This window comes from Cheilinus undulatus, linkage group 17, assembly GCF_018320785.1.
Source record: "Cheilinus undulatus linkage group 17, ASM1832078v1, whole genome shotgun sequence".
Classification (NCBI taxonomy): domain Eukaryota; kingdom Metazoa; phylum Chordata; class Actinopteri; order Labriformes; family Labridae; genus Cheilinus; species Cheilinus undulatus.
This window is the reverse complement of record NC_054881.1, coordinates 7,994,543-8,020,315: the sequence shown is the minus strand read 5'-3', so window position 1 is coordinate 8,020,315 and position 25,773 is coordinate 7,994,543. Positions and strand designations below refer to the sequence as shown.

Sequence of the window (25,773 nt, the reverse complement as noted above, 5' to 3'; positions counted from 1 at the left end):
CTCATATTGTGAATGTCTCATTGAGAGATCCCTGGCTCCTATCAAGCTCCATCCTCTCATCTGGATGTTTTTATTTCTGTCTAGTTAAAAAAGCAAAGTGGCAGGGGTACATTCAGCTGTCACAGTGATGTCGACTATTTCTATAATCTATGGTGATTCTCTGCCCTAAAGAGCCCCATCTGTGTTGCCCCTGCTTCTGCGTTTTCTTAAAGATAGTGCCTGGAGTATTACAAGTCTGTACTTGTCTACTTCCTTTATTCATCACATCAGAGGTTTCTCAGTCATACACATGTGACGTAACGTGGTAAATGAGACATGCTGTAACATTTTACCTCAGAATATCTCTGAAGAAATCAAAACACAGAATCGGTTAGGAAAGCCTTGCGTGACAATTTCAGATTTTGATTGATGTCATCAGTAGCCATGACAACACAGGGGCACATTTGAACTTCACAGGTCACTGAACATGAGTGTTTGTGGTCAGTTTTCAGGTTTCAGCAACATGATCTGTTGCAACAGGCTTACATGACTCATTAAGCTATCAGTCAGAGATCCTTCTGACCTGAATTTGTAGAGAGGGTAGAGATGTACAGTAAATTCAAGCTGCCATTTCTTACTGTTTTTGCTGACGTCAAGCTCCCTGAGGTTGATGAGGTTTGCGATCGCTGCCGGCAACACTGTAAGGTCATTATCTGGCATGCTCAGTCGGTGGAGCAACTGGCAGTTAAACAGTTGCTGGTGGAGAGAGAGAGCAGATAATACAGTTTCAGTGACTCACAAAAAGTATATTGTTTACCAAGAATATGCAGCATAATATTAATGTTTAAATGGCCTCATTGTTTAGCTCTATCATTCAAAGGCTCCTATTCTTAAAAATGAATATGAATGAAGTCCACAATGCAAGCTTTTTATGACAGATAAACTAGTTATGTATGCAGAAAGTCTGTATTCTGGGCCTCAGGAGAAAATGCTTTCATGTACTTTCAAAGTTTTCTATGGAGCAGAAAAGATTTCTATACATCAGAGTGTGTTCCTTACTTTAGGCAACTCCTCGATCTGGTTGGCATCGAGGTAGAGTTCCTGCAGGGTCTTCTCAAAGCTAAAGATCTCCTTAGGAACAGTCTCCAGGCTGCAGTGGGAGTAGTCCAGCGATGTTACTGCCTCCTCCTCACCCCGCAAGCAGCGGCACGGCACCAGACGAACAAACAAGCTCCGCTTGGACATCCTCAGGCACTGGAAAAGGAAAACACAGAGATAAGTACAGGGAGTAGGATCAGGAAGAATTGAGGAGGTGGGCATGTTGCTGTTGCATCTTTCCTTCTACCTTTTATACCTCCTACGTAACACATGTAATCGCTTTAGTGCTGTTTTAAAATAATCCCTCTTTAAACACACACACAGACCTTGATATCTGATCTGATCTGGTCCATGGCGATGTGACTGCAGCAGTAATTGCCAGACAAAGCTCATATGTTATTTGTTTCTTTTCACAGGACAGATCATTGTCAGCACTCTGTGACAAAAAACACATGGACTCAGTGACTCACAAACCAAACGAATGACTACAAAAATGCAGAATAAAGACACATTCTCCTTTCCTGTTTGATATTACTAAGCAGTCTTCCTTCAGAGGAAATAAGGCAAGTTTCAAGAGTCAGTGATTTTGTTCAAACTGAAGGCTTCTAAAACATTTTCTTCACTTTTATCTGTGTGATCACATGGTATATGTGTCCAGACATCACCACCCTATGCGTGTGGGTTCTTGTGGTAAAGACGTCTGTAACTACGCATTCTGGTGGCACTGCTCTCCCACACAGATCATGACAAACCAAAATCAATCATTCCGCCCTCAAAACAATCATGCTGTCAAACTGTGGTAAAGAACTCTCTGATGCACCAGTCAAACTACCAAGCAGCTCCCAGTTGCTCCATTTTCTGCCTAGATAAACTTCAGTCTCATGGGTTTGTATTGCAAAAGACACTCGTGTGTCAGATTTAATCAGCTAAAGGCTCATCTGGGGGAATTTGATTTGAATCACACTGTGAATTATCTTAAAATCTGGAATATTAGTCATACCAGTATTTAAACAAACAAACAAGAGTTCACCTGTCTTCGTATATAAACATTTCTATTGCATTCAGAGGTTTCCGTGCCAATGTGCCCACTCTTGTAGTAATATCCATCTTAACGTGTGATGTTTGCAGTTCTCTTAGCTATAGTATGATTGTCCATGTCTCAGCCTGCCATGATTAGGGGATGCAGGATATTCCACTTTAAACCTGTATCCAATATGCTGATATTTCCAAACTCATTTTGGTCATATATTTATGATTTATACCATTTTCCACTCAAAAAAAATGCAAAGTCTTTGCTGTACTGGAATTAATTTCTTCACCCTTATTGTGACAGTTTATTTGTGTTGGAAACAAACATAAAAAACAAGAACAACAATATTTAATTCTACAATTAATAAAAATGCAATCTTTTTTAAATATAGATATTCAGTAAATCCTTTGGGTTAAATGTACGAATGCAGCTGGAGTAAAAACCAAGATTAATCAGCCTTTTTGAGAGTTAAAGATAGCACTTTAACAGACAGAACGCTCTGTATTGCACTAAATTAAAAAAAATGCCCTAGGGCTAATAACTAGGGCTGGGCAATTAATCGGAAATTAGATTAAATCGCAGTATGACCTGCTGCAATTTTCAAATTGCAAAGGGTGCAATATTTCTTTAACCATAAATTTATGTAAAAATACCAGTTTAAAATTTTTTTTTACAGAAGAGATGTGATGCATGATGTTATCATGCAATCATTCAAGTGCCATTTTTTTTAGAACAGTCTACAAAAAAATTTTACTTTCTTCCTTTTTGTATTTTTGTCTTACAAAATCATCACAATAAGGTATTTTTTTCAAAACTGTTCAGTCCTTGTTTAGTCTAATATTGTGTTGGTTTTAATATAGAATGCTTTTTTGCTCATTTTTGTTGAAAAATACATGAGATGAGGAACTTAAGGAATAATCGCATTTCAATTGCAATCGCAATATTGGGTAAAAAAAAAATTGCAATTAGATTGTTTTCCCAAATCGTTCAGCTCTATTTTTAACTGCACAACTTATATAATTCTGATGATTAGCATCAGCTGGCGATATTGGAAGAAATTTAACACTGACTTTTGCCATTAATTGATTTTAAAGATATAATCTGCAGATACTGATATAGCACCAATAGTATCATGCAGCCTTAATAGTGATTATTGTGAATTACAGACCAACAGCCCATAAGTTACACTGCTCGCTTCCAAAGGTCACTAGTTTTAACTAAAGGATGTTTTCAATCTAAAAGCACTTCACAAAGTTTATTAATTATGAATGAATAAGAATTATGACTTGATAAGGGAGAAAAAATGTTAAGAAGTGGTGCTGATCCCACCAGCTTGGTCTCCATCGCTTTATATCCCTGCCCCTTTTGTATTTATTCGCATCTAAGATTCAGTTTCAACAAGTCACCCTCGTCATAATCGTGGTCTCAGTACCAATCAAAATAGTCATGATCATGATTTGATCCAAATTCGAGCAGCCCTCACATCACATCATGTATGGAATTTGTGATGATGGCAGCTTCACTTGTAGTCATGATGGCATGCATCTCAGCATTTTATACAGGTATGCTGGTTGCACTGGTGCATGGAATTAACGAAAAAACGGATATTAAAAGCATGTCTTGTAAGTAGATTTAACGTGAAGTCTAATTAGGCTTAGCCTTAGTAAAGAAGAAATACTTCCCCTAAAACTATGGCACTTCTATAAAGAGGATATTTTGTGTTGGCTTTTCTGTTCATCTTGTCTGTTCAGACGATTAATCATCATAGACAAACAAACTGTATTGCATAGATTGTGGTAGGAATTTGTGAAACATACACTCAGGCTACATACTAGACTAATAGCAGCAGTTGTGACCCATTGCTCTACAACAAAATTCAGTTTCAGCCTGCTTTTATTGTTTGCCTTTGGTGTTTTAGTGGTCAACTTTGAACAAATTCATGTTTTCTGGAAAGCTGTAGGCGCTGTATTCTCCTTTTCCAGTCACTTTGTTCTTGAAGCTGTTTATGTTAACAGACTGGAGGTGGTGATAAACTGTCAAAACGGACAAAAACGTATGAAGTTTCCTTTAGTGTTCGATTCAAGGGTTCTCATTTTTGGGAGCTGCACTTAAAAAATAATCTCCAATTCAGAGTGTTGTGTAAAGGAGAGCTGAGTGTGAGCCATTCACTGAGTAAAAGCTTTTCAGCAGCATCAGTTGGTGTGGAACAGCTCTTCAGGATGGATCCACTTCTCTAGAAGGACCTTTCAAAACAGGCGTGGGTTTGCTTCATACACTCTCAACTTTACTATTTCCTCTGAAGTACTGTGTTGTCAGTGAGCCGTCAGGTATGCAGATAGAGCACCAACAGCGCAGTGAACAAGGACTCCAGTACTTGTAAATATGAATTGTGTTTCCTTTTTTTAAAGTTTCACTAAAAAGAGCATCCCAGAGAAACTCTGCATAAAATGTTAATTTTCAGTTTCCTTTTACTGTTTTTTCCTTGTGGGGAAAAAAATGTTTTCCGCTTCTGAAATTTCCATAGGTAAAAAAAAACAAGCAGCTGTTCAATATCATGGGTTTTCTATATCCTCAGTTGGGTTGAAGCTGGGAATATAAATGCACAAAGAAGTAGGCCATGAATCATTCTGGAAATCCTTGTGTTTGACAATCCAAAACTCTCTCTACTGACAAATAACAAGATAAAAATACAAGATAAAAAAAGACAGAAAATCTTTTCAGCTGTCAATCTATTTCAAAGCTCGAGAGAAAGATGTGAGAGAAGCTGTAAACCTGTCCTGAACTTGCTAAAGTGACGCGTAAGAGCAAACTTAGTTGAGGTTTAGGTCAAGGCGGACATTTTTACTACATACAGTATGTAACATGGAATGTGTGCTGGTCAAAAGAGGCTTTGTTTCTCAGAGCATGTAGAGAATGTGGCTTTTCCTCCCCCTCTTCTTAATGTGAGCACTGCTACAGTTCATAATCTCAGAGTCCTTCGCTCTCTGTGTATCCTGACTGAATAACTGAGCTGTAAAATTGTGATAGCCTTGACCTGCACTCTCCATGCAGACAGACTATGTGTGGGTGGTAGCACATGTTTGTGTTCGATTTTTGCTACAAGGAAAAGATATTCTGTGAAATTTGGTCAACTGTGTACAACCCACTTTCTTTGTTTATGCGGATGTACATATTGTTTCCTCTGTGAACAAGGATGCTTTTTCCAGAAAGTGCAAAGTAGGTGGGATTATTTTTGTAGATGCTCAAAATATGACTTGATTGCCTCCCATGGTATTAGTCATGCTACTATTTCTTACTTTGAGAACACACACAAGGAGCTGCAGAGAGTTTCAGCAAGACTGTCAGGACTAAAACTAACTGCAGAACGATTCACAGCAATAAAATCACCAATTGCTCTGTTAACTTGCCTTCATCAGAGTGTTGCTAAAATCTAGAGAGCCTGCGTAAAGTATTTCCATTGAAATTACAATCAAAATTCCCAAAAAGTTGGGGCACAGTGTAAAATGTAAAAAAAAAAAGAGTGCAATGATTGCATAATCTCATAACCCATATTTTTTCACAATAAAACAAACACGTAAGATGTTGAAATTGAGATATTTTACAATTTCTTGCTAAATATTACCTCACGTTGAGTTTGATGGAAGCAACCCATCTCAAAAAAAGTAGGGACAGGGGAATAAGGCTGGAAAAGTTAGTGGTACAGGATCATTTTACAACTATACAGGTACATCTTAAAAAATTAGAATTTCATGAACAAGTTCAATATTTTTTGTCACTTATTTCAGAAAGTGAAACCCATATATTATATAGACTCATTACACATAGAGGGAAATATTTCAAGCCTTTATTTGTTAAAATGTCATTGATTATGGCTTACAGATAATGAAAACCCAAAATTGAGTGTCTCAGAAAATTAAAATATTACATAAGATCAATAAAAATGTTCATTTCTATGCACTCAATACTTGGTTGGGCCTCCTTTTACATGAATTACTGCATCAATGTGGCATGGCATGGAGGCGATCAGCCTGTGGCACCGCTCAGGTGTAATGGAAGTCCAGGTTGCTTTGATAGCGGCCTTCAGGTCATCTGCATTGTTGGGTCTGGTGCCTCTCATCTTCCTCTTGAAAATACCTCATAGATTCTCTATGGGGTTCAGGTCAGACCAGTGTGCTGGTCAATCAAGCACAGTAACACCATGGTCACTGAACCAGCTTTTGGTACCTTTGGAAGTGTGGGCAGGTGCCAAGTCCTGCTGGAAAATGAAATCAGCATCTCCATAAAGCTTGTCAGCAGTCGGAAGCATAAAGTGCTCTTAAATTTCCTGGTGGATGGCTGCGTTGACTGTGGACATCAGAAAACACAGTGGACCAACACCAACAGAGGCCATGGCAGCCCAAATCATAACTGACTGTGGAAACTTCATACTGGACTTCAAGCAACGTGGATTCTGTGCCTCTCCACTCTTCCTCCAGACTCTGGGACCTTGATTTTCAAATGACATGCAAAATTTACTTTCATCTGAAAAGAGATCTTGGACCACTGAGCAAGAGACCAGTTCTTTTTCTCCACAGTCCAGGTAAGACGCTTCTGACATTGTCTCTGGTCCAGGAGTGGCCTGACACAAGGAATGCCACATTTGTAGCCCATGCCGAGGATTCGTCTGTGCGTAGTGGCTCTTGATGCGCTGACTCCAGCCTCTGTCCACTCCTTGTGAAGCTCCCCCAAATTCTTGAATGGATTTTGCTTGACAATCCTCTCAAGGCTGCGGTTATCCCTTATGCTGGTGCACCTTTTCCTACCACACTTTTTCCTTCCACCCAACTTTCAATGAATATGTCTGGATACAGCACTCTGTGAACAACCAGCTTCTTTAGCAATGACCTTTGTGGCTTACCCTCCTTGTGGAGGGTGTCGATGACTATCTTCTGGACATCTGTCAAGTCTGCAGTCTTCCCCATGATTGTGTAGCCTACTGACCCAGACTGAGAGGCCATTTAAAGGCTCGGGAAACCTTTGCAGGTGTTTTGAGATGATTACCTGATTAGGGTGTGACACCATGACTTTCCAATATTGAACTTTTTCACAATATTCTAATTTTCTGAGACACTCAATTTTGGGTTTTCATTATCTTTAAACCATAATCATTGACATTTCAACAAATAAAGGCTTGAAATATTTCCCTCTATGTGTAATGAGTCCATATAATATATGGGTTTCACTTTCTGAAATAAGTGACAAAAAATATTGAACTTTGTCATGGTATTCTAATTTTTTGAGATGTACCTGTATAGGTTAAATGGCGACAGGTCAGTAAAATGACTGGTATAAAAGGAGCATTTTAGAGAGGCAGAGTCTCAGAAGCAAACATTGGCAGAGGTTCACCAATCTGTAAAAAACTACATCTAAAAATTGTTGAACAATGTCAGAAAAATGTCCCTTAACATAAAATTGCAGACTTCAAATATCCTATCATATACAGTCCATAACATCATCAAAAGATTTAGAGAATCTGGAGAATTATCAACACACCAAGGACTGAAGGTCAATATTGGATGCTCATGAGCTTCAGGCCCTCATGCAGCACTACATTAAAAACAGGCATGTTTCTGTACTGGAAATCACTGCTCAGGCTCAGGAACACTTCCAGAAGTCATTATCTGTCAACACAGTTTGCGGTGTCATCCACACATGCAAGCTAAACCTGCATCATGCAATAAAGAAGCCTTATGTGAATAAGATTTAGAAATGTCGCCATCTTCTCTGGGCTGAAGCTCATTTAAAATGGACTGAAGCAAAATGGAAAACTGTTCTGTCAGATGAATCAAAATTTGAAATTCTTTTAGGAAACCATAGTTCCTGTGCCCTGCAGACTAAAGGGGAGAGGGACTATTTATCTTGCTATCAGTGCAAAGTTGAAAAGCCTGCATCTTGTATGGTATGGATTAATGTTGCATTAATGCCTATGGCATGGGCAGCTGACACATCTGGAAAGGCACTATCAATACTATCAAGTAGATAGGAGTTTTAGAGCAACATATGCTCCCAACCAGACATTTCATTCAAGGAAGGCCTTGCATATTTCAGCGAAACAATGCTAAACCACATATCGCATCATGGTAAAAGAGTCCAGGTGCTGAACTGGCCTGCCTGCAATCCAGACTTTTCACCAATAAAAACATTAAGTGCATCCTAAAAAGAAAAATCCTGCAAAGAAGACCCAGGACTGTTAACATCTAGAATCCTCCACCAGACAAAACTGGGACAACATTCCTCTCCCAAAACTTCCCAGACAGTTACAGACTGCTGTTAAAAGAAGAGGGGATCTTACAAATTGGTAAACACAGTCCTGTCCCTACTTTTTTGAGATGTGTTGCTGCCATCAAATTCAAAATGAGCCACCATTTTTCATGCAATGGTAAAATGTTTCATTTGTAACAGATGAGGTGTTGTTTATGTTGGACTGTGAATGAAACATGAGTTTATGAGATATGACAATTATTGCATCCTGTCTTTATTTACATTTTACATAGTGCCCTAACTTTTTTGGGAACTTTAAAACCAGCGCAAAGTTGACCGGTCAGCCATCCCTCTATCTGCAGCTCATTAGAAAAGGCTTCATGTATGCACACACCCACTCGCACATGAGGTAAGCACAACCCACAAGCTGTCAGCCTCCCACACACTCATTGCTCGAGCAGCAGGCAGCTCATGTATAAATACTCTGAGTAATCTGGTCTATCACCAGAGGGGATGACAGAGGGCTTGGCTCCGTTCACCCCGAGTAACAAGAGCTGAGCGTATGAATGACGCATGCGATCTGGAGTGGGAGGAAAGGCAGTGGGATATGTGTTAGAGAAAAGTGGGTGGTGGTGGGTTATTGAGAGTTATGCAAGAAAAAAAGCAATCAGCCAAGGCAGGAGTGGATACAATTGTGAGGCAAATGCTGTAGAAGGGATGTATATGGTTTGAAAGATTAACTTGAGAGCAGCAAGAGCAAATCAAGAAAGAGTAAACTGGATGTAGTGGACATGTTAAAGCTGGTGGAAGAATTTAATCTCACAGTTTACAGAGTAATAATATGTTTAATGGCCAGGAAAAGGGGATGTTGGCTGTACTGTAGAGCAAATCTGAGAGTGTATATCCACACTGATGACTCTGTGAGGCTGACCTTAGGTACAGAGCTGCTTTAATATACCATAAATCCGGTGTTTAGGACACACTTTTAATGCCTTTTTTCATCTAAGAAGTTGGCTGTGCCCTATATTCTGCCGCCACCAATATATCAGCATAAAACGTTTGGACACACATTGCCACTATCCCACAATGCACACAACCAAATGCTACTAAAAAATGTGCTCCATACATTAGGGAGTTTTCACGGCGCATTTTAAAAGCAGCACCATAATGCAGCTCTGCAGTCGTTACACCTTCAGACATTCATTTTCAACTGTTGCCCAATTTTGATATGCAAATTGCATTCTAGTGTTGCAGTAGCACGAGAACACATGGCACAATGGGAACTTCACATTAACACACAGTCAGACAGGCACAAACTGCTCTCCCCTGCTGGCTCTACAGCTTTCATTCTCGTCTCTGTAATGCCTTTGCTACTACCTATCACTAAGATGTCACAGAACGGGATCAATTATACTCACATTACAACTCTGTAATGAGCAGCTACATCACTGTGCAAAATAAGCAGGGATATCTAGTGTCAATGACCAAACTAGAATGGGTTGGCACTGCTTTTTACCATTTTTTCTCTACCATATGTCATACCTAGGGACGCACAGATGTACTGGTTCATATCAGCCAATACTGACCCTGTTGTCAAATATCGCCCATCAGCAAACAATGTGACATGAACAGATATCAGCAGCCAATGTTTATCTGCTATGTCTAACCAAGGAATGTTGGTATCTAGCAAGCCTAACTACGGAATAAAACAAGATTTTTTTTACTGGACAGAAAAAGCCACATGTTGAACTCAGTATAATAATTTGATATAATAATAATAATAATAATAATAAGAATTTCCCAATCAGTGCATCTGTAGTCATAACCTTGTGTTTACAGAAAAGTGAGGTACAATTTCAAGAAAACAGATCTTGCAGAGTGTTTCTTTGATTGAAAAGAATCATTAATTAAAGACAGCAAGTGGCTAGTTGAGGTGGGCAACATGACTCACGGCTGTGGGTCTATACTTCACAACAACAACCACAGGCTGAATGCTCAACTTCTGGTACCGGTACTTAGCAGGATTACAAACTTCACATGGTGACAACAGATGGTACTAATAGAGCTACACAGCTGCAAAGAAAACTACATAAATGCAACAAATATCAAACAGGAAGACAGTTTAAAGCTTTTTTTGATCATGGAAATCAACTTAATCAATGTGTATCCAAAATGTTAGAAACCAAATTATAAAATCTGCATCTATTTATAAGGCTGATTATTACCACTGATTGCCTAAATTGACTCTGATTCATAAGGCCCTCATTTAATTCAATTTCCAATTCAATTGGATTCATAAAGGGGTATTTAATTTAATGAAACAATTTTGCTTTAAAATGAAAGAGATTCTCAGAGAACTAATGTTTGAAATTGTACAAGGAACCATCCAAGCAGGCACAGTATCAAAAATATAAAGGTTTGTATTAAAATTGATCCCCATCTAGTTGTATTTTCACAACATTTTGCCTTTAATGCAGCACATCTTGCATATGACCTTGCTTTTGTCCTGCTTTTCTCTGTCTTCATAGTTTTTAGATCCAAAACATTTCAAGGGACCAGTCTTTCCCGTGCATCGATGGTAAACATGACCCTGTCTCTACATCGATTTTTATAACTGTTCTATTCATTAGTATTTACTGTAGAAAATACTGCATAAAATAAGCCTTAGTTCTCTAAAACAAAACTTTGTTGTACAATGCTGTCAGCTTGCCAAATAAGATAACAGTAAACAACTGCAGACCTGGAATGAAAATTTCTGAGGGAGCCGCTTTGCCAAACTGAGAATCCACTCCTTAAAAATAAACACTTTTTACAAGAGGTAAAGTTTAGTTTAGCAACTCCCACTGGGTTGGCGGTTTGTGATACCCGGTAAACAAATCAACAAATACATGTAAAAACCATGCATAATTCCTCTTAGATTTGCATAATGCATAAAACGCTGTTAATGTAAGAGTTTATGCACTGCCCTGCTGCACAGCTGAAGCTCTCTGTGCATTAAAGTGGCTGCCTACACTACACTGTGGGGTTTATGCATCTCAGCATCTTTTATGAGTAGTTTGGACACCATTATAGGCCCCATGCTTTTATGCAATCAAGAGTTTACTTTCTTCATCTAAAAAACAAAGTTTCCCTCCAAGGAAAGAGAGAAAAAAGCGAATGAGGCAGGATAATGATGGCACTGCTAGGCTGGCTGTCTGAAACCCCAGGGAGTAATCTGGAAGGCAGCACACTAATGAGAACCGGACTGCCTTCAACAAAGATAAGCTTATCCACTGACCTACATGTTACTGGAATGATCATCCGTCCATCAAGAGCCCTTGACTTCTGAACGAAGAAAGTTCAGAACCATTCAGTGGAGATTTCCAGACATGCTAAGCTCTTGGCTGAGATTTTCTTAGCCTACTTCTTTAAGGCAAAACATTTGCTTAAATGCCTCAAAGAGCTTGGAGTGACAGCAGTGAAATTGTTAAAAGCCTTGAATAACACTGGAAGCTTTTATTCAGAAATGTCAAAATGCGTGGGCATGTGTGAATGGTGGACATGTGACTCTGCAGCCTGGCAATGATCCCTGCGGCTTCTTCTTTGCAACAGAGAATTAAACAGTCTAGAGAGCAGACCCAGTCACAGATTCCCACTTTATTCTCCCAGCGAGAGCCAGGAAACTACTTCCATGTCACAACCCCTCTCCCTGTAACTCAAGTGCCTCCTGGGTCAGTACTGTTGCCATAGAGACTGCGGTCAAGAGTATGATTGGCTCTCTGACCTCTGGTTTCATATACAAAACAAACAGCTGAGCTTGCTGAACTGCTAATAAAGTCTAGTATCGACTGATAAATTACAGAGGAGCTGAGGAGAGAGCTCTATAAAAGGTGATAAAAGGGTCAAAGACAGCAAAGCATCATTGAAAGAAAATTCAGAGAGAGGAAGACAGAGATTGAAATGTCTGGGTGGGTTTCCCAGAGGTCTCAGAGTTCTTTCAGAGCGGCCAACTAACACTCACTAACTGGCCTACTTCTGGTTTAGAAAGTGTTGGGAACAAATTAGCAGGTTGTAATGTGTCTGAGCTTCAAAAAGACCCAAATTCCAACAATTTACTCAACCTAATTGGGTTGATTCAAACCCATAACCAAACAGTGGAGCTTTGTGAAAATGTAAAATAACAGACAAGAGGTAAAAAAGGGGCCTAAGGGGAACTCCAGCATTTTAAAAACTGGTCTCTTTGTGCATATTTTATGATCTACATCATTGATAGTTGCTTAAAGTGTTGGTATTGCTCCAGCAGATTGCTTAAGCTGCACTGGATCTTTTTGGAAAATGCACCTAATTAACCCATTAAAGTTATTATTTTTGGCACTTGGTTGATCCTTACGGAGCTATTTTTCTCAATGTAAGATGATTTTGTTAAATCAGAATTCTCGTTACTTTGCAGCCACACAATTGGAACACAGAGTAATTTGGTATAGCAAAACACAGGAGTTTCTTATCTGCAGCTCCTCAGCCAGTCACTTTGTTTTGTTGATGATTTGTTTTAAAAGCTTCACTATGATGAAATCAAGCTGCAACCTCTGGGATTAAAAAATGAAGCCAATGTGCAAGTGCAAAAACCTGCAATTCCTCAAGTGACCATTCAAGGCTTGCTGCAGAAGCACCAAAAGTCACGAACACACCCATGTTAAAATGACCATTTTAATGTAGAAATAAACGGGGTCACAGTCTGGCCCAAAAACTAATTTTGGCCTAAATAGTTTGTCTTTATGGGAACACACTGTACAGAGGTTGAATTTTTTAATAACTCATCTGTTTTGGTAATAAGAAAGGATATAAGTTGTGCATAAGGGGCATGGATGATATGACCATGAGTGAGCACGTTGCAGCTGTTTCTCAGGTGGCTTAAGGCTCCTCTTAGCTCTCTCTGTCTCTTAGTCTGTGAATAGCCTGAAGGAAAGTTACATTAAGACAGCATTATCAATATGGTGACATACCATGTGATTTTCTTCTACAGATGGCTTCAGCAATCATACTAGTAATACCATTCAGATTTAATCTGATACTACACAGTCTATGGATGCAACATAGTTCAATAAATCAAAGACCTCTTTGTTTAAGTGTGTAACTGGTGGGTCACAACCAAAAAATGGGTCGTGATGATGTGCCTGGAAAAAATATTGAGGCAAAAAGTCCATGTACAAAAGCCCTAAGCTAGTGTATGCCTATGTCTATTTTTGTGCTCCATTTTGCTGTGATAATGAATCCATTTTGGTAGTTCTCTCTAATTCATGTTTAACCAGATCTATTCACTGTCTCCTTCTCCCAAAAATAAAGGTATAAAAAGTCTCAAATTCATATGTATGTATATGTTTGTATGAATGTCTGTATGTATGTATATATGTGTGTGTGTGTCTTTATTTATTTGTTTACATATTTTTATTTCATATATATATTTAATGTTCGTGTACATGTACACAGATTTTTTTTTTTAAATTAACTATATTGTTATTATTATCATTATTATTTTATTTTTATTTATTTATTAAGTTTTTTGATAGGGACAATGCAAATTACATAGTGCAACTTCAGCCTGTTACAAACAAGCTAAAAGTCACTGATGTTTCACACACAGAGATTATAGCTTTTGCTAGTTTCCATCTCCTGTCCCTAGTTAGGCTTTTGGAAAATGAAAGAAGGTAAAAGTAGAGATATCAAGTTTGCATAGAAATTGCATAAAGACAGCTGCACTTAATTAAAAAAACAAAGTTAAAAGACAAAATAATAATTTATTCATTTTTTAAATGTATTTATTTTATTTTATCTTTGCTCTCGCTCTTTCTATTATTAGCAGTCTTATTATTATTACTGTTATTACTATAATGATTCCTTTCATCTTTATATCTATTGTATTATGGTTATCATTATTTGTTTTGTTATTTAATCATTGTTTTTTTTTTTCATTTTTTTAAGGTGTTGGTTTGTTTCAATACCATTATTTTCTACTGTTACTATTGTTACCACCTTTGTTATCTTTGTTAGTTCTATGATTTGCCAATGTCAGAATGCACACATTCACTGTAACAAGTGGGGAAACTTTTGTTAATTAAGTGCCAAAAATCAGATAAAAAGAGTGTTGAAAACAAAAAAATTCTCAAACTCCATCTTTAAAAACATGTATGTTTTGTTCCATTTGAAATCCAAACATTAACAAATTGGAAATTTTTCAAACATTTTGGCCGTGAACTGAGCGCTAAAACACTGATGTGCATCACTTTTATAATAACGCAGGATGCTTCAAGTGTTAATGAGCAACGGCTCTTAACTTTCTGCTTGTCACAATGAAAAGCATTTTGAAGTGCTTTAAGCATGTCTCATGTTTTATAAGTGAAGTTGCCTTGCCTTTGTAAAATGAGTCTGGTGGTTTTGCAGAAAAAGACATAACTAATAATGATCTTTACTTTATAAAGTTCAATTTCTGCCACAATTTTCTGGTCATGCTATTTAAAAGATTACAGTCTGAGTCTATTACTGAAAAAAAAAAAAAAACAATCAGCCACTTTTTGCTAAAAACTAATTACACTGCAGCCATTTTCCGTTGCCAATGCAATACACTGGACCAATTCCAAAGAAATTATAACACCCAATACTCATTCAGACCCTAAAACATGCAGGAGTATAGTCAAGCATTAAAATTCATTAATATTCCCTTTCAGGTCACATTCAGGCTAGTTCTATGTTCTGCTGTTGGTGTGTCTGTGTTACGGTATATGCATGCATGTATGTTTCTGTGTGTAAATGGTTTAGCGGAAACGAAAGTGCAGCATCTGACGGCAGCAAAGCAGCTTGCGTTATTTATAGCAAATAGTACTCGTCTGGTTGATACAGCAGAATGTGATTAGTACAGGCTAGCTCTGGTCTTATGAAAGGAGCTTTTGATCCAGATTGCAGTGGACTGGTACAGGATTTCTGGGCCAAGGCTGAAATTTTACTTTTGAGGTTAAGACAACAAAAACAATACAGGAAGAAGAAGAAAAAAGACATAAAAAGCCTGCAGAGCCTGTGGGATACACTAGAACTGCTTCTGTCTGTGAAGGAAGCGGAAAGAAAAAAAAAATCACTTCCTCAATGCAGGGCGGAGTGCCAGTGGGCTATAGGGTTGTTCTCTTACCCTTCCTATACTGTGGGTCTGGCTCTTCCCACATGAGATCATGGCCTTTCCCATGGAAGTCCACTTTATTTTTCACTGACAATAAAGATGAGCTGCAGCACCAAACTGGGATTTGAAAATAATCATCCAAAGAGTCAAAGATCTTACTCCATGGCCTTTAATAAATCACACGTTCATGTAAAGAAAAGACCTTTGAACTCCCAAAGGGAGCTAGTCCTGTGTCCTGTCAGCTGGATCTGTTAGTTGGTCTACTTGTTAGTTATGTAGTCAACATCTACAAGCATGACAGCTAACTGAATCTAAATTAAACCTACAGAAAACTACCATCTTCTAACTGAAATATGCAAGAAACAGGACAATGTAAAAAGTTGAAAGAAATGTTCAGCCTCCTTGCTTTTCTTCCCTTTATATATTTACATTCAGAATCACTTCTGATTTTGCTTTCCTAAACATTTAAAGGGGCACTCACCCAAGGCCCAGTAGGGCACCAAAACACAACTGACCTCCCTTCCATTGTCCCACTTGTCTGCACTGTCCAGTCCAAACCAGGCCTGTGCATTGTAGACTCTTACATGTCATCTGGCTTTGAGACACCTCGCATGAGTAGTTTAAAGGAAGAACAGTTTCAAAACAAAGCAGAGAACATGGTGACAACTTCAAGTGCAACTTCACTGACTTATTTTGGTCAGATAGGGCATTCTAAAACTGGGTTTCTCAGATCAGACAAGTGGGCAATTTCAGCATATAGTTTGCATTGACTACCATGCTGTGAAGCCATGCCTATCAAGCCAAAGCTAACCTCTTCCAAATGAATAAGGGCCAAGAAAGTGCATCATAGTAGCATAATACAGCAGCACATACATGGCATGGTAAATGACGCACATACAAGTCAAAAAACTGGTTTTGGGAGGTCAAACATGCTTGGGCATGGTGTGGATTGCCTAGTGTGAGTGCATATAACTCACTTGGTGCTTGTAGAATTTATTCATTGAAGACAGAAGACAGATTTATTTCTGTCATGTATCACAGCAGGGAGCCAGTGGCTCCAAGGCAGGGTCTATTGTCTCTCAACCGGAAGGTTAAAAGTTTGATTCCTTGCTCCTGCGATCACGTTTAAGTGTCCTCGAGCAAAACACATGGCATATGAATGGAACACTTCAAACAGCAGCCTTCATCAGTGTGTAGATGTGTTGTGAATGGATAAGTATGTTGTGCATTTTGAAATCTAGATAAACCTGTGGTGTAAAGCTTGTCAAACAACAACGAAAAAACACAACGGAAGCACAAATCCATTCATTATTTACAATTAACCCAACATTCAGCCCTTGATTTTCAAATTTTCAGCTGATTTCCACCTGAGAAAAGGTGAGATTTTTAACTGTTCCTCCAAAACACTTAGTTTTTCTTAAGTGCCAAGCTTTGGTAGTCTTATAATTTAGTTTTATAAGTACTTATGCTACGACTACCATGCAGTTGGTTTTACAATCAAAAGGACTCCTTTCCCATGTTAAAAATAGTTGAAATTGTGCTCATATAATCATATGAATGAGAATGAGCTATGAACACTTCCACACTGATGAATTGTGTACAAGTCCCCAGTGATGCTTCTCCTCTGGGCACCTCATTACCAGCATCACATTCACCTCCAGCTGGCACAACAGGAGAACTGCCGCTTCTCAATAATGCAGTGAGATATTGAGTTAAGAGGACAGCAGTTCAGCTACTGACAGAGACAAACAGAGTAAAGTCTCCATACTGCATACTTCAAAGAGACATCCCAAACCAAAAAACATCTTTGACGCACATCCACACCATCTGATTTAGCAACTTCTGACATTTTCCCCTCAGCAGAGCTTGATAACAAAACATAGGAAGCAAGCCATGAGTACAAAACTCAGCAGCAGGAAAAGATGGCTGGAATTACAGCTGAAATAAATAGAAAGACAACCCCGCTTTCAGTATCTGCAGCAGTGGGGGTATGCAGCTTAGAGGAACCTGAAGTTCCAGTTTTGTTCTCCCTCTGGTTTTGGTTCTCACCAGCGCTCATAGGTCTCAGTGGTCTTGCGTGTCTATAGAAAACAAAACCAGGATTGTTTTCTTTGAATTCATGGTGAAGTGAGGGTAAGTAATTTGATCTGTGACAAAGACAAAGTGCCTTTTACAGCATCTTCACAACGCTGGGCTCAGAGCTGGCTGGCTCATAGACCAGACTCATCAAAACAACAAGACATGCAGCAATTTAAACATTTACATGTAAAATACACAGTTCTTTATGTCAGAACACGACTGTCATTTGTCTCTGTTTAAAGAAGAGAAAACTGCTTTTGTTCCATCTCACTGTGCCTCCTACTAGACAAGATGTGCTTCATCTTTATATCTCTAGAATAATTTGCAGTTGTCTTTCTGTCAAGCATTAGAGGACTCATTAAAACAACACGCAGATCACAAAGTACAGAACACCCTGCTGATGAAATACTTGGAAGAACACCAAGTGTTCGAATATCTTAAGTATTCACAGTGGAAAATACATCTGCTCACTGTCAAGCCACTATCTGTTTCACAACTTCCTACAATACCCAGTATTCACCATAAATCCACAGCGTGTTAACGATTCAGCCTCCCACATTCAATGACGTACAGATACACCCCGGCCTATCTACACCCACAAAGCTGTCTGTTTTCAATGCTAACATTTGTGTTTGAGTGACTTCTGCTTTTTGCTGGTCTTACAAATTTAAATGTCATCAGCGACTCTAGAGGATTTACTTTAACTTGATGCCTTCAGCAGCTTTAGAAATGTTCCATTATGCGTATTATAATATAATTATAGTAATATGATGATTAGATTATCACAAGAGTTGAAAACTGCTTTTTTTTGGCAATATGCAATACAAGTAAGTAGGCCTGCCCCCTATAAGTAATCTGAACCAGAAATACTTTAATAATCCCCAGGGGGAAATGCAGTTGGTCTAGTTTCTATTATACACAGTAGACTAATATGAAAATATATCTGACAAAATAACAAATGAAAGTAAAAGATAAGTCATAGAAAGGCAGGGTACTGAAGAAATAAAGCTATGTACAAAAAGCAAATATCATCAAGAAATTGAGATGGCAAAAAAACCCAATTGGAATAAGGCAAAAATCATTATCACAATTACTGGCACTTAAAATAAGGATAACTATTATAACTAGGGGTTACTAATTGATTTTACAACATATGCATCACATTCATTTAATGAACTCAAACACTCTCAATACTGACATTTAGAACAGTTTGAAAAACAAGCAGTAAACAATTTGAAAAACATATAAACATATAAAAATGACAAAATAAAAATAATAAATTAGTTAATGATGTTATGGAGATGGTATTGATGTGCTCTTGCAGCCAAAATATAACAGCAAACGCATTGAAACATGGAGTGATGGTAATGGTGTTTATAGGGAGAATGCCATTGCTGGCATGAATCAAACTTCTGCTTCCGTTTATTTATGCCTGTGGGAGCTGGTTGGATCAAGCGAACCTGGCTGCAGACATCAGACATCCATAAACGCATGCATGTACATTTAGATCTCAGCTTTTGATTAGCAAATTGAGAAGTCTAACTGATGAAAAGTGTTCTTCTTAGCATTGTTTTCACTGCTTTTAAAGATTTGTAATGAATTTGAATATTTGAAACCAATAAAAATCATTTCAACAATTGTTTAAATGCTTGGCTCTTTTATCCTACTGTAACTTTTGTTTGGGTTAATTGAACAACTAACATCATTATTCATGAATTAATCTCACATTTACGGCCTCCTTTTTGTTTCCTCCATTACCTCAGTCTCTTTCTTTCTTAGAAAAATTCTCTCTCTTGGTATCGTTGCTCTTCCAAACACTATAGCTAAAAGAAGTGGATGGTAGTATTTCAATCTGCTGGTGTGTGCCCACAGAACTAACCTGTGCATGTACTTACTGATATTTGAACAATGCACGCATTAACGGATGTCAGATGTCTGCAGCAGAGTGCCGGTTGGATAGGCAGTTGCATTGTAAAGAGTGTTTTTTTTTTTTTATATCTTGACTGTATACAACATCTAATGCAGACATTTCAAATGCAGTGGTCCTCACACATTGACAATACTTAAGTGGGCCACCAAGGTAAATTTATAGCTACCCCAGTGAATTTCCAGGGATTTTTCCTTTTTGAAAAAAGTACATAATTTGTGAATAAGTGCAAATCTCTTGTTAAAAATTGAGCTTCATATGCAGTTACTTAAAAATTATTCTCCAACTTCTTGCTGTCAGTATCATCCTTTATGTCCTGCGTTCACAGATGATGGCTGTAAAGCATATCTCTACACGAATAAGCCCTCATATCACTTGTTTTGATTACAGAAAACTGAGTAAAACATTTCAAAAGGTGGGTGATGTTTCTGAGTTGTACTGTTGATGGACACTATCAAGAGCAGAAAAACACAATTTAAAATACAGAACAAAGCAGGACAGGATCTCTACCACCAAAGCACAGTGTCATTCTATGGGAAACATTGAACTGATTAAATAAATCTCTTAAATTGCCTTTGGAATAAGCCACATCCATTATAACAAATTCTCAAAGTTGTTTTGCGCTGTTCCGTGTCCAACCCCAAAAAGCTAGAGTGGTTCCACATGACTGAAGTCTAAGTGTTTTCCTTTCTGTCATCTGCTTCTGCGCTCTAACTGGAGTATATGTCACTGTTCTTTCTGCTCCTCACTTAAATTAGAGTGAAAGCTGTTTAGGTGGGAGGGGCAGAGAAGTCAGAGGTTGCTTAATTTATCACACATAACAACACCTATGGGCGTATGAGCATAACATGGCATGCATCACACAAATCATTTAATCTCTGTTTTCTTGTTTTTATAGTAATAGAATCAATACATTTCCCAGTACTAGCACAGAGTAAAGCCATGTGCAAAAAGCGCAGATCATTAAATACAAAGTTTAGGCTATGTACTAAAAGAAATAAGTACAAGGTAAGGACTGAATGATAAAGACAGAAAAGACTATTGTTCAGCAGTCTCAGTAAAATGTTTGATTTTGTCAGAGTCAGATTCTCTGCGTGGGCCTTTGTTCTCTTCAACAGTCAGAGCTGGTGATTTAAACAGTAAAAAACAAAGAATAAAATGAGTCCCATGTTAAAAACTGGTGTTTCTCTGACCCTCTTCTCTGCCCCGGGCATTTTTTAAGACCAAAATTCCTTCGGTGTTAATCATTCACAAGGTTTTCACTAGTAGCTGAATTATCTGCAGAGTTCTCCTCCTTTGAATTCAAACAGACTCAGCAGTTAAAGTGGTAAAAACACTGACTGAAGCAGCTCCAAAGAGTTTTCTCCTCAGTGTTTATGGTACAGTTCAAAATAATGCTGATATGACTTGAAAACCTTGAACATCATAGCTGTTATTCTTTTAATGTCTGGTTGAAAGCTTTCAAAAATCATATACTCTGATACACTTACAAACAACTGTTCAAATCTAAGACTTACATTTGAGTTATTAATAGCCGATCTTGACTCAAATGACGAAATTTGAAAGTAAAGACCACTAGTGAGACAAAAATGCAACAAGTATGGTATCACAGTTAGAGATGGAGATTGATACCCTGTTCTGCATTTGCATAACTCAAAAATCAATCAGTGTTTTAGCTTATACTACTTTTGAGCCTTGTGGGTTCAGGTTCATTGCATTTTTAGTGGGAATGCTGAGCATCCACAATATTGATATTTGCGTCGGCCATTTTATTTATTATTTTTCTTCTGCACTGGCTATCTCCTCCTTCATACTTTGTTGTATCAACACCATTTAAACTTTAAAAAATTCAGTTTCTCAGTCATTCAACTGCTATGACTTTGTCATTTCTAACTTATATAATTTTTAAAATATAGCTATTTTCAGCTACTTTTAGGCCAAAATCTGCTGTTTTTATGCTGCTTCCAGCTAGGTAAAGGCTACTTTCAGCTTTTCTTAGGCTACTTTTAGCTATTTTTTTATCCTTTTTTGAGCTATTGAATGCAAATTTCATGCAGGACAGTCACACAGTTACACTCCACATCTGCTAAGATCAGCCATGAAAAGCCCTCCTAAACTCTGGATCAAGTCCTGTTAGTTAATCCAGCATTGAAATCTGTGTTGAAACCAGCAGGATGAATGCTAGATAATTAACAAGACCACATTCATTTATATTAGGATGTGTCCAAGATCAGCACAGTAAAATGTAGTTATTTTAGGTGAATGTAAGTAAAATGTTTAGATCAAATGTAATATAAAATAGGTATAAAAGATGGAGTTTTGATCTTTTTAACACAAATTCTACTCTGCTTAAACCACAGCTTTCAAAAATGTTTTGTCATACTAACTTTCCAAACACAGAAGTAATAAGAGTAGTATCAATAAGGCCTTGGATCAATAAGGAGTATTGATAAGAGTATCAATATCAATAAAAATCAACAATCCCTATCCCTATTAACAGGGCAATGAGATTCTAAATGGTTTCATTATCCTTAAATGGCTCATTGTTCTTTAAAAGAGGTTACTTATTGTTTTTTTTCTCATTAGGTGAAATTGAGCTTCTACTTATTCCTATGAACATGTCATTTATCTCTCACATCGATATGAAATCAGCTTAAGCGGTAATAGGGAACATAAAATTCTCCTTTATACTTTCTGAATACTTTATAGTGCAGAGGATCTCTGAGTGCCTTCCCTTCCTCTCCCTTTGAGATGACTGTCATAATTACTCTAATGAATAATTCCCACGTTATTTCTTTAGACACGGATGTGCTCGGGGCAAAAGAATGCTTGTCTTATTTTCACTTCACTTGTTCAGGCCTTCACAGTTCTGTGGAGGTTATAGAGATGCCATGGATTCTCCCGAGAAGAAACAAAAGACTAGGAATTAAACAGTCCACTTCCAAAGGTTAGGTCCTCTGTATCATGCAACGGGATGATTAATAAGCATGTTTATCTCCTGACCTTTCATGCAAGCTGTTAACAGGCTGTCCTACAATCCTCTTAGTGCTGAAATGTCATTGTGTAGGAAATGTGACAAAGAAAAAGCACAGAAAGAGCTGTTAACTAATAAAAAGATTAGACATGTAACAAAAAGCTGAATATAACAGTGTCAAGAACAAAATTTATATGGCTAGAATGATACTGGAAAAACTAGCATGAAGATAGCTGTGATGTACTGTGGTATGAAAACATGAGGAAAGTTAATCCAAATAAGTGAGGTGAGTTTATTTAGGCTTACATGTGGGGGGTTACATCTTAATCCTTAAATCAATATTTAATTATTTTATACCTAGCAGTATGTCTATTTTTATTTCAGGCCCGCACAATACGCCAAAAACTCTATGTGCAGAAATACCGCTATAGATTTTGACACAAATTACTTGAGTTTCATGTGACTGCATCACAGCATTACAGTAATACTCAGGTCTCTATTCAACCCATAAGATGTCCATACTGAGTGAGAAAGCATTCTTTATTTCAAAATAGTTTTTTAATCAATGCAATAAATTCAGACTTCTGTAATGACTGTGAATCTCTTGCTGTGATAAAAAGAAATGTGATTTATTTTGAAGCCCTAAAATGTGTTGATCTTTTAAACACCAACAGTTAGGGCTGCTGATTGTTTTTTCATATTTTCTAAGTACAACTATTTGGATGTTATTCATTCAAACATTAACATCCTCATGTCTCTCTCCCACTCTCTCATCCCCGTTTCCAACTCTATCCACTGTCGTCTTCTGTGAACAAAGGCATAAAAAGCCCAAAATATGTCTCCTTTTTAAAAAAGAAAAAGGAGTTTCAAAAACTGCTTTAGCTTGCTTCACACAGAAAAGATAATCATCAAGTCAACGATCACCAAAACCGATCTCCCATGGTTAATGCTCTGGCGTCTGCAGCTTAGAGCTCATCATAGTATCACCATCTCATCTGTCTTCTTTCCTTAGAAAACATGTGGAAGCTACTGACTGCTGCAGACCAGAAACATCCCACAAGAGCTGCAAATTGGAGGTGCTCTTGCCCAGTCATCCATCCATCCTAATCTGGTCAAAGTCACTCACATTAATTAATATTAATTATACACTTAGTGCCTAACATAGCCCATCCACTGACAGGTGCCACTGTGAAGGCACATACAATGATTTTTCACTACACATCAGTGGTCATTCAGTTTAAGCTGATCGGTGTAGTTTATAAGCTAGAACGTCTGTTAATCATGTTTAATCATAATTTCATGCAAAATTAGCTACATTGCATCATCTAGTCTGCTTATTTTTGCCCCTAGGAGTCAGTCAAATGCTGTATTCAGTGTATCACAGTCGTTCCTGTCTATGAATTGCAAATATAACTGACCTGAACCTGTGCATCACTCCCTTACTGGAGCTCTTGTACAATAAATGTATGTGACCTCTTGCCCCAAGAGATTCAATGTTTTATTTGCATGCCAAATACTGTATACTCATTACGTGTTCAGACATACAACCACTGCCTTTTAAGGTCTACCTGTCTGAACTTCTCAAAGCCACTTCCTGGTTACAATAATGCTGAAGCACGGTATCCTGTGAGACGGGCTCACCACAACCGACGTCAACGGTAACTCTTCTTCAGTGCAAAGGATATTGAAGAAAAAGTTTCGTTTCAATCTCAGAAAGATGGTCTAAGGCAAGACAACTCCCAGCAAATGTCTTCCCCTGTTTAAATTTGGTTCAAATACCTGGTGAGGAAAATGGGCTCCTTAGAAACCTACAAATTGAGTTAAGCGTGGTAAAATGTATGTCAAGCCAGGCTAATTGAATAATTTCACCTGCTTGGTATTCCGAGTGAATCCAGGGAAACACTCGTACTGAGAAAAGCCTCGTTTATTGACAAGGGTTAGCAGTATCAGCCTTCTGTGCTAGAAAAAGTGGACAGCTGCCTTATCGAGTGAACGAGCTGCTTTATCAACTGTGAGCTCTCTGTCTCCTGCAGCAAAGCACTCTGCTCATCACTTTTCCTTTCTATGTGCATGCCTTTCTCTGCCTCCCTTCTCTTAATGCTCAATGTCCTATTTCTACAGAGCTACAAATCTTTAAGAGTTGTTATGGGGCCGAGAGAGTGCTACAAACCTACATTTTAGAAATATTTTGAAAACAAATTATAATGAGCACAAAAGAGCAACAACATGAAAAGGACAGCCACTGACCTGCTGGGATGTTTTGCAGAAATGCTGCATCAATGAACCAGGCCAACCTGCATTTTAAATCAGGACTAAGACATGCTTGCTTACCAGAGCCACTGTAATGCTTTCTTAAATGATGTCTTTGCAATAGCAGTAGCATTTAAAAACTAGAAATGGGAATGTTCTTTCTATCAATTTACCTCTGACTCTGATTTGAGTCCTCACATTTTGCCATGTGTGCTACCACTAGGTAGAAATCTTGATCATTCTTTTCATCAGTTCCTTCCTTTGACTTATCTTAGCTCCACAGTTTCTGCATTTGAGATGACAGAACCAATTACATCCATGAAGATATGCTGTTTTTCACAGCTTTGGGGTCACACTGTAGTTTCCTAACCTATAGTTTTACATTGACACATCGCTCAAAAACATGCAAATATAACTTCTGTGCCTGTATGATCCCTGGAAAGCTTTCTGTCCATCCAAAGCACAGTTTGCATTGCCCCCTGGACAACTGGACACCTTTGGTCTCTAGCCTTGTTTCAAATGACTTGGGCCACATTTATATGATAACAATCCCAGCCGAAAAAGCAACCTTTTGTAGTTTTCACAACAGCAGCATTTAGGCGCCTGAAAAAGGAAAGTTTTGAAGTTTTGCCATGTAAACCCAACCCTTAACATTAACTTAAACATGCAGGTGCAAAACACACACTGTATATACTGATTAAGTATCTATATAATAAGTATCTCTGGTGATATAATTAGAAAAGCAGGTCCAGAAGGCCTTTGTCATTTATGAATGAAAAAAGCTTGACAACTACCTGAAGAAAGGTCCGTACAACTTTTCAGTGACTTCACTAACAAAATAACCGCCCCAGACCAACTGCAGAACAGAAACACTGTTTGACCACTTGCATATTTTCATTATCAAAAGAACTGATCACGCTTTTACTTTGAGAAATATTCTGGAAGTGCATCATGTCTGACATTCTTACCAGGGATGTGGACTTGACCTGCAGGAAAGGTACAGTGAATCTGCTTTAGCAAACACCGGTTTTCGTCTCTCTTTACATCACGGA

At 38.0% G+C, this 25,773-nt stretch overlaps 1 protein-coding gene across 5 annotated transcripts in view; it reads right to left on the bottom strand.

The window, feature by feature from the left end:
* The window catches only part of erbin (erbb2 interacting protein), a 106,844-nt gene that overhangs the window by 50,759 nt on the left and 30,312 nt on the right, over positions 1 to 25,773 (bottom strand). For all 5 annotated transcript variants that reach the window (XM_041811748.1, XM_041811747.1, XM_041811746.1 and 2 more), the window contains 2 exons: positions 1,039 to 1,233; positions 618 to 735 (listed from right to left, as the gene is read on the bottom strand). In XM_041811748.1, coding sequence (XP_041667682.1) covers positions 618 to 735; positions 1,039 to 1,224 — 304 coding nt within the window. In that variant the 5' untranslated portion in view covers positions 1,225 to 1,233. The remainder of the gene's footprint in view (positions 1 to 617; positions 736 to 1,038; positions 1,234 to 25,773) is intronic.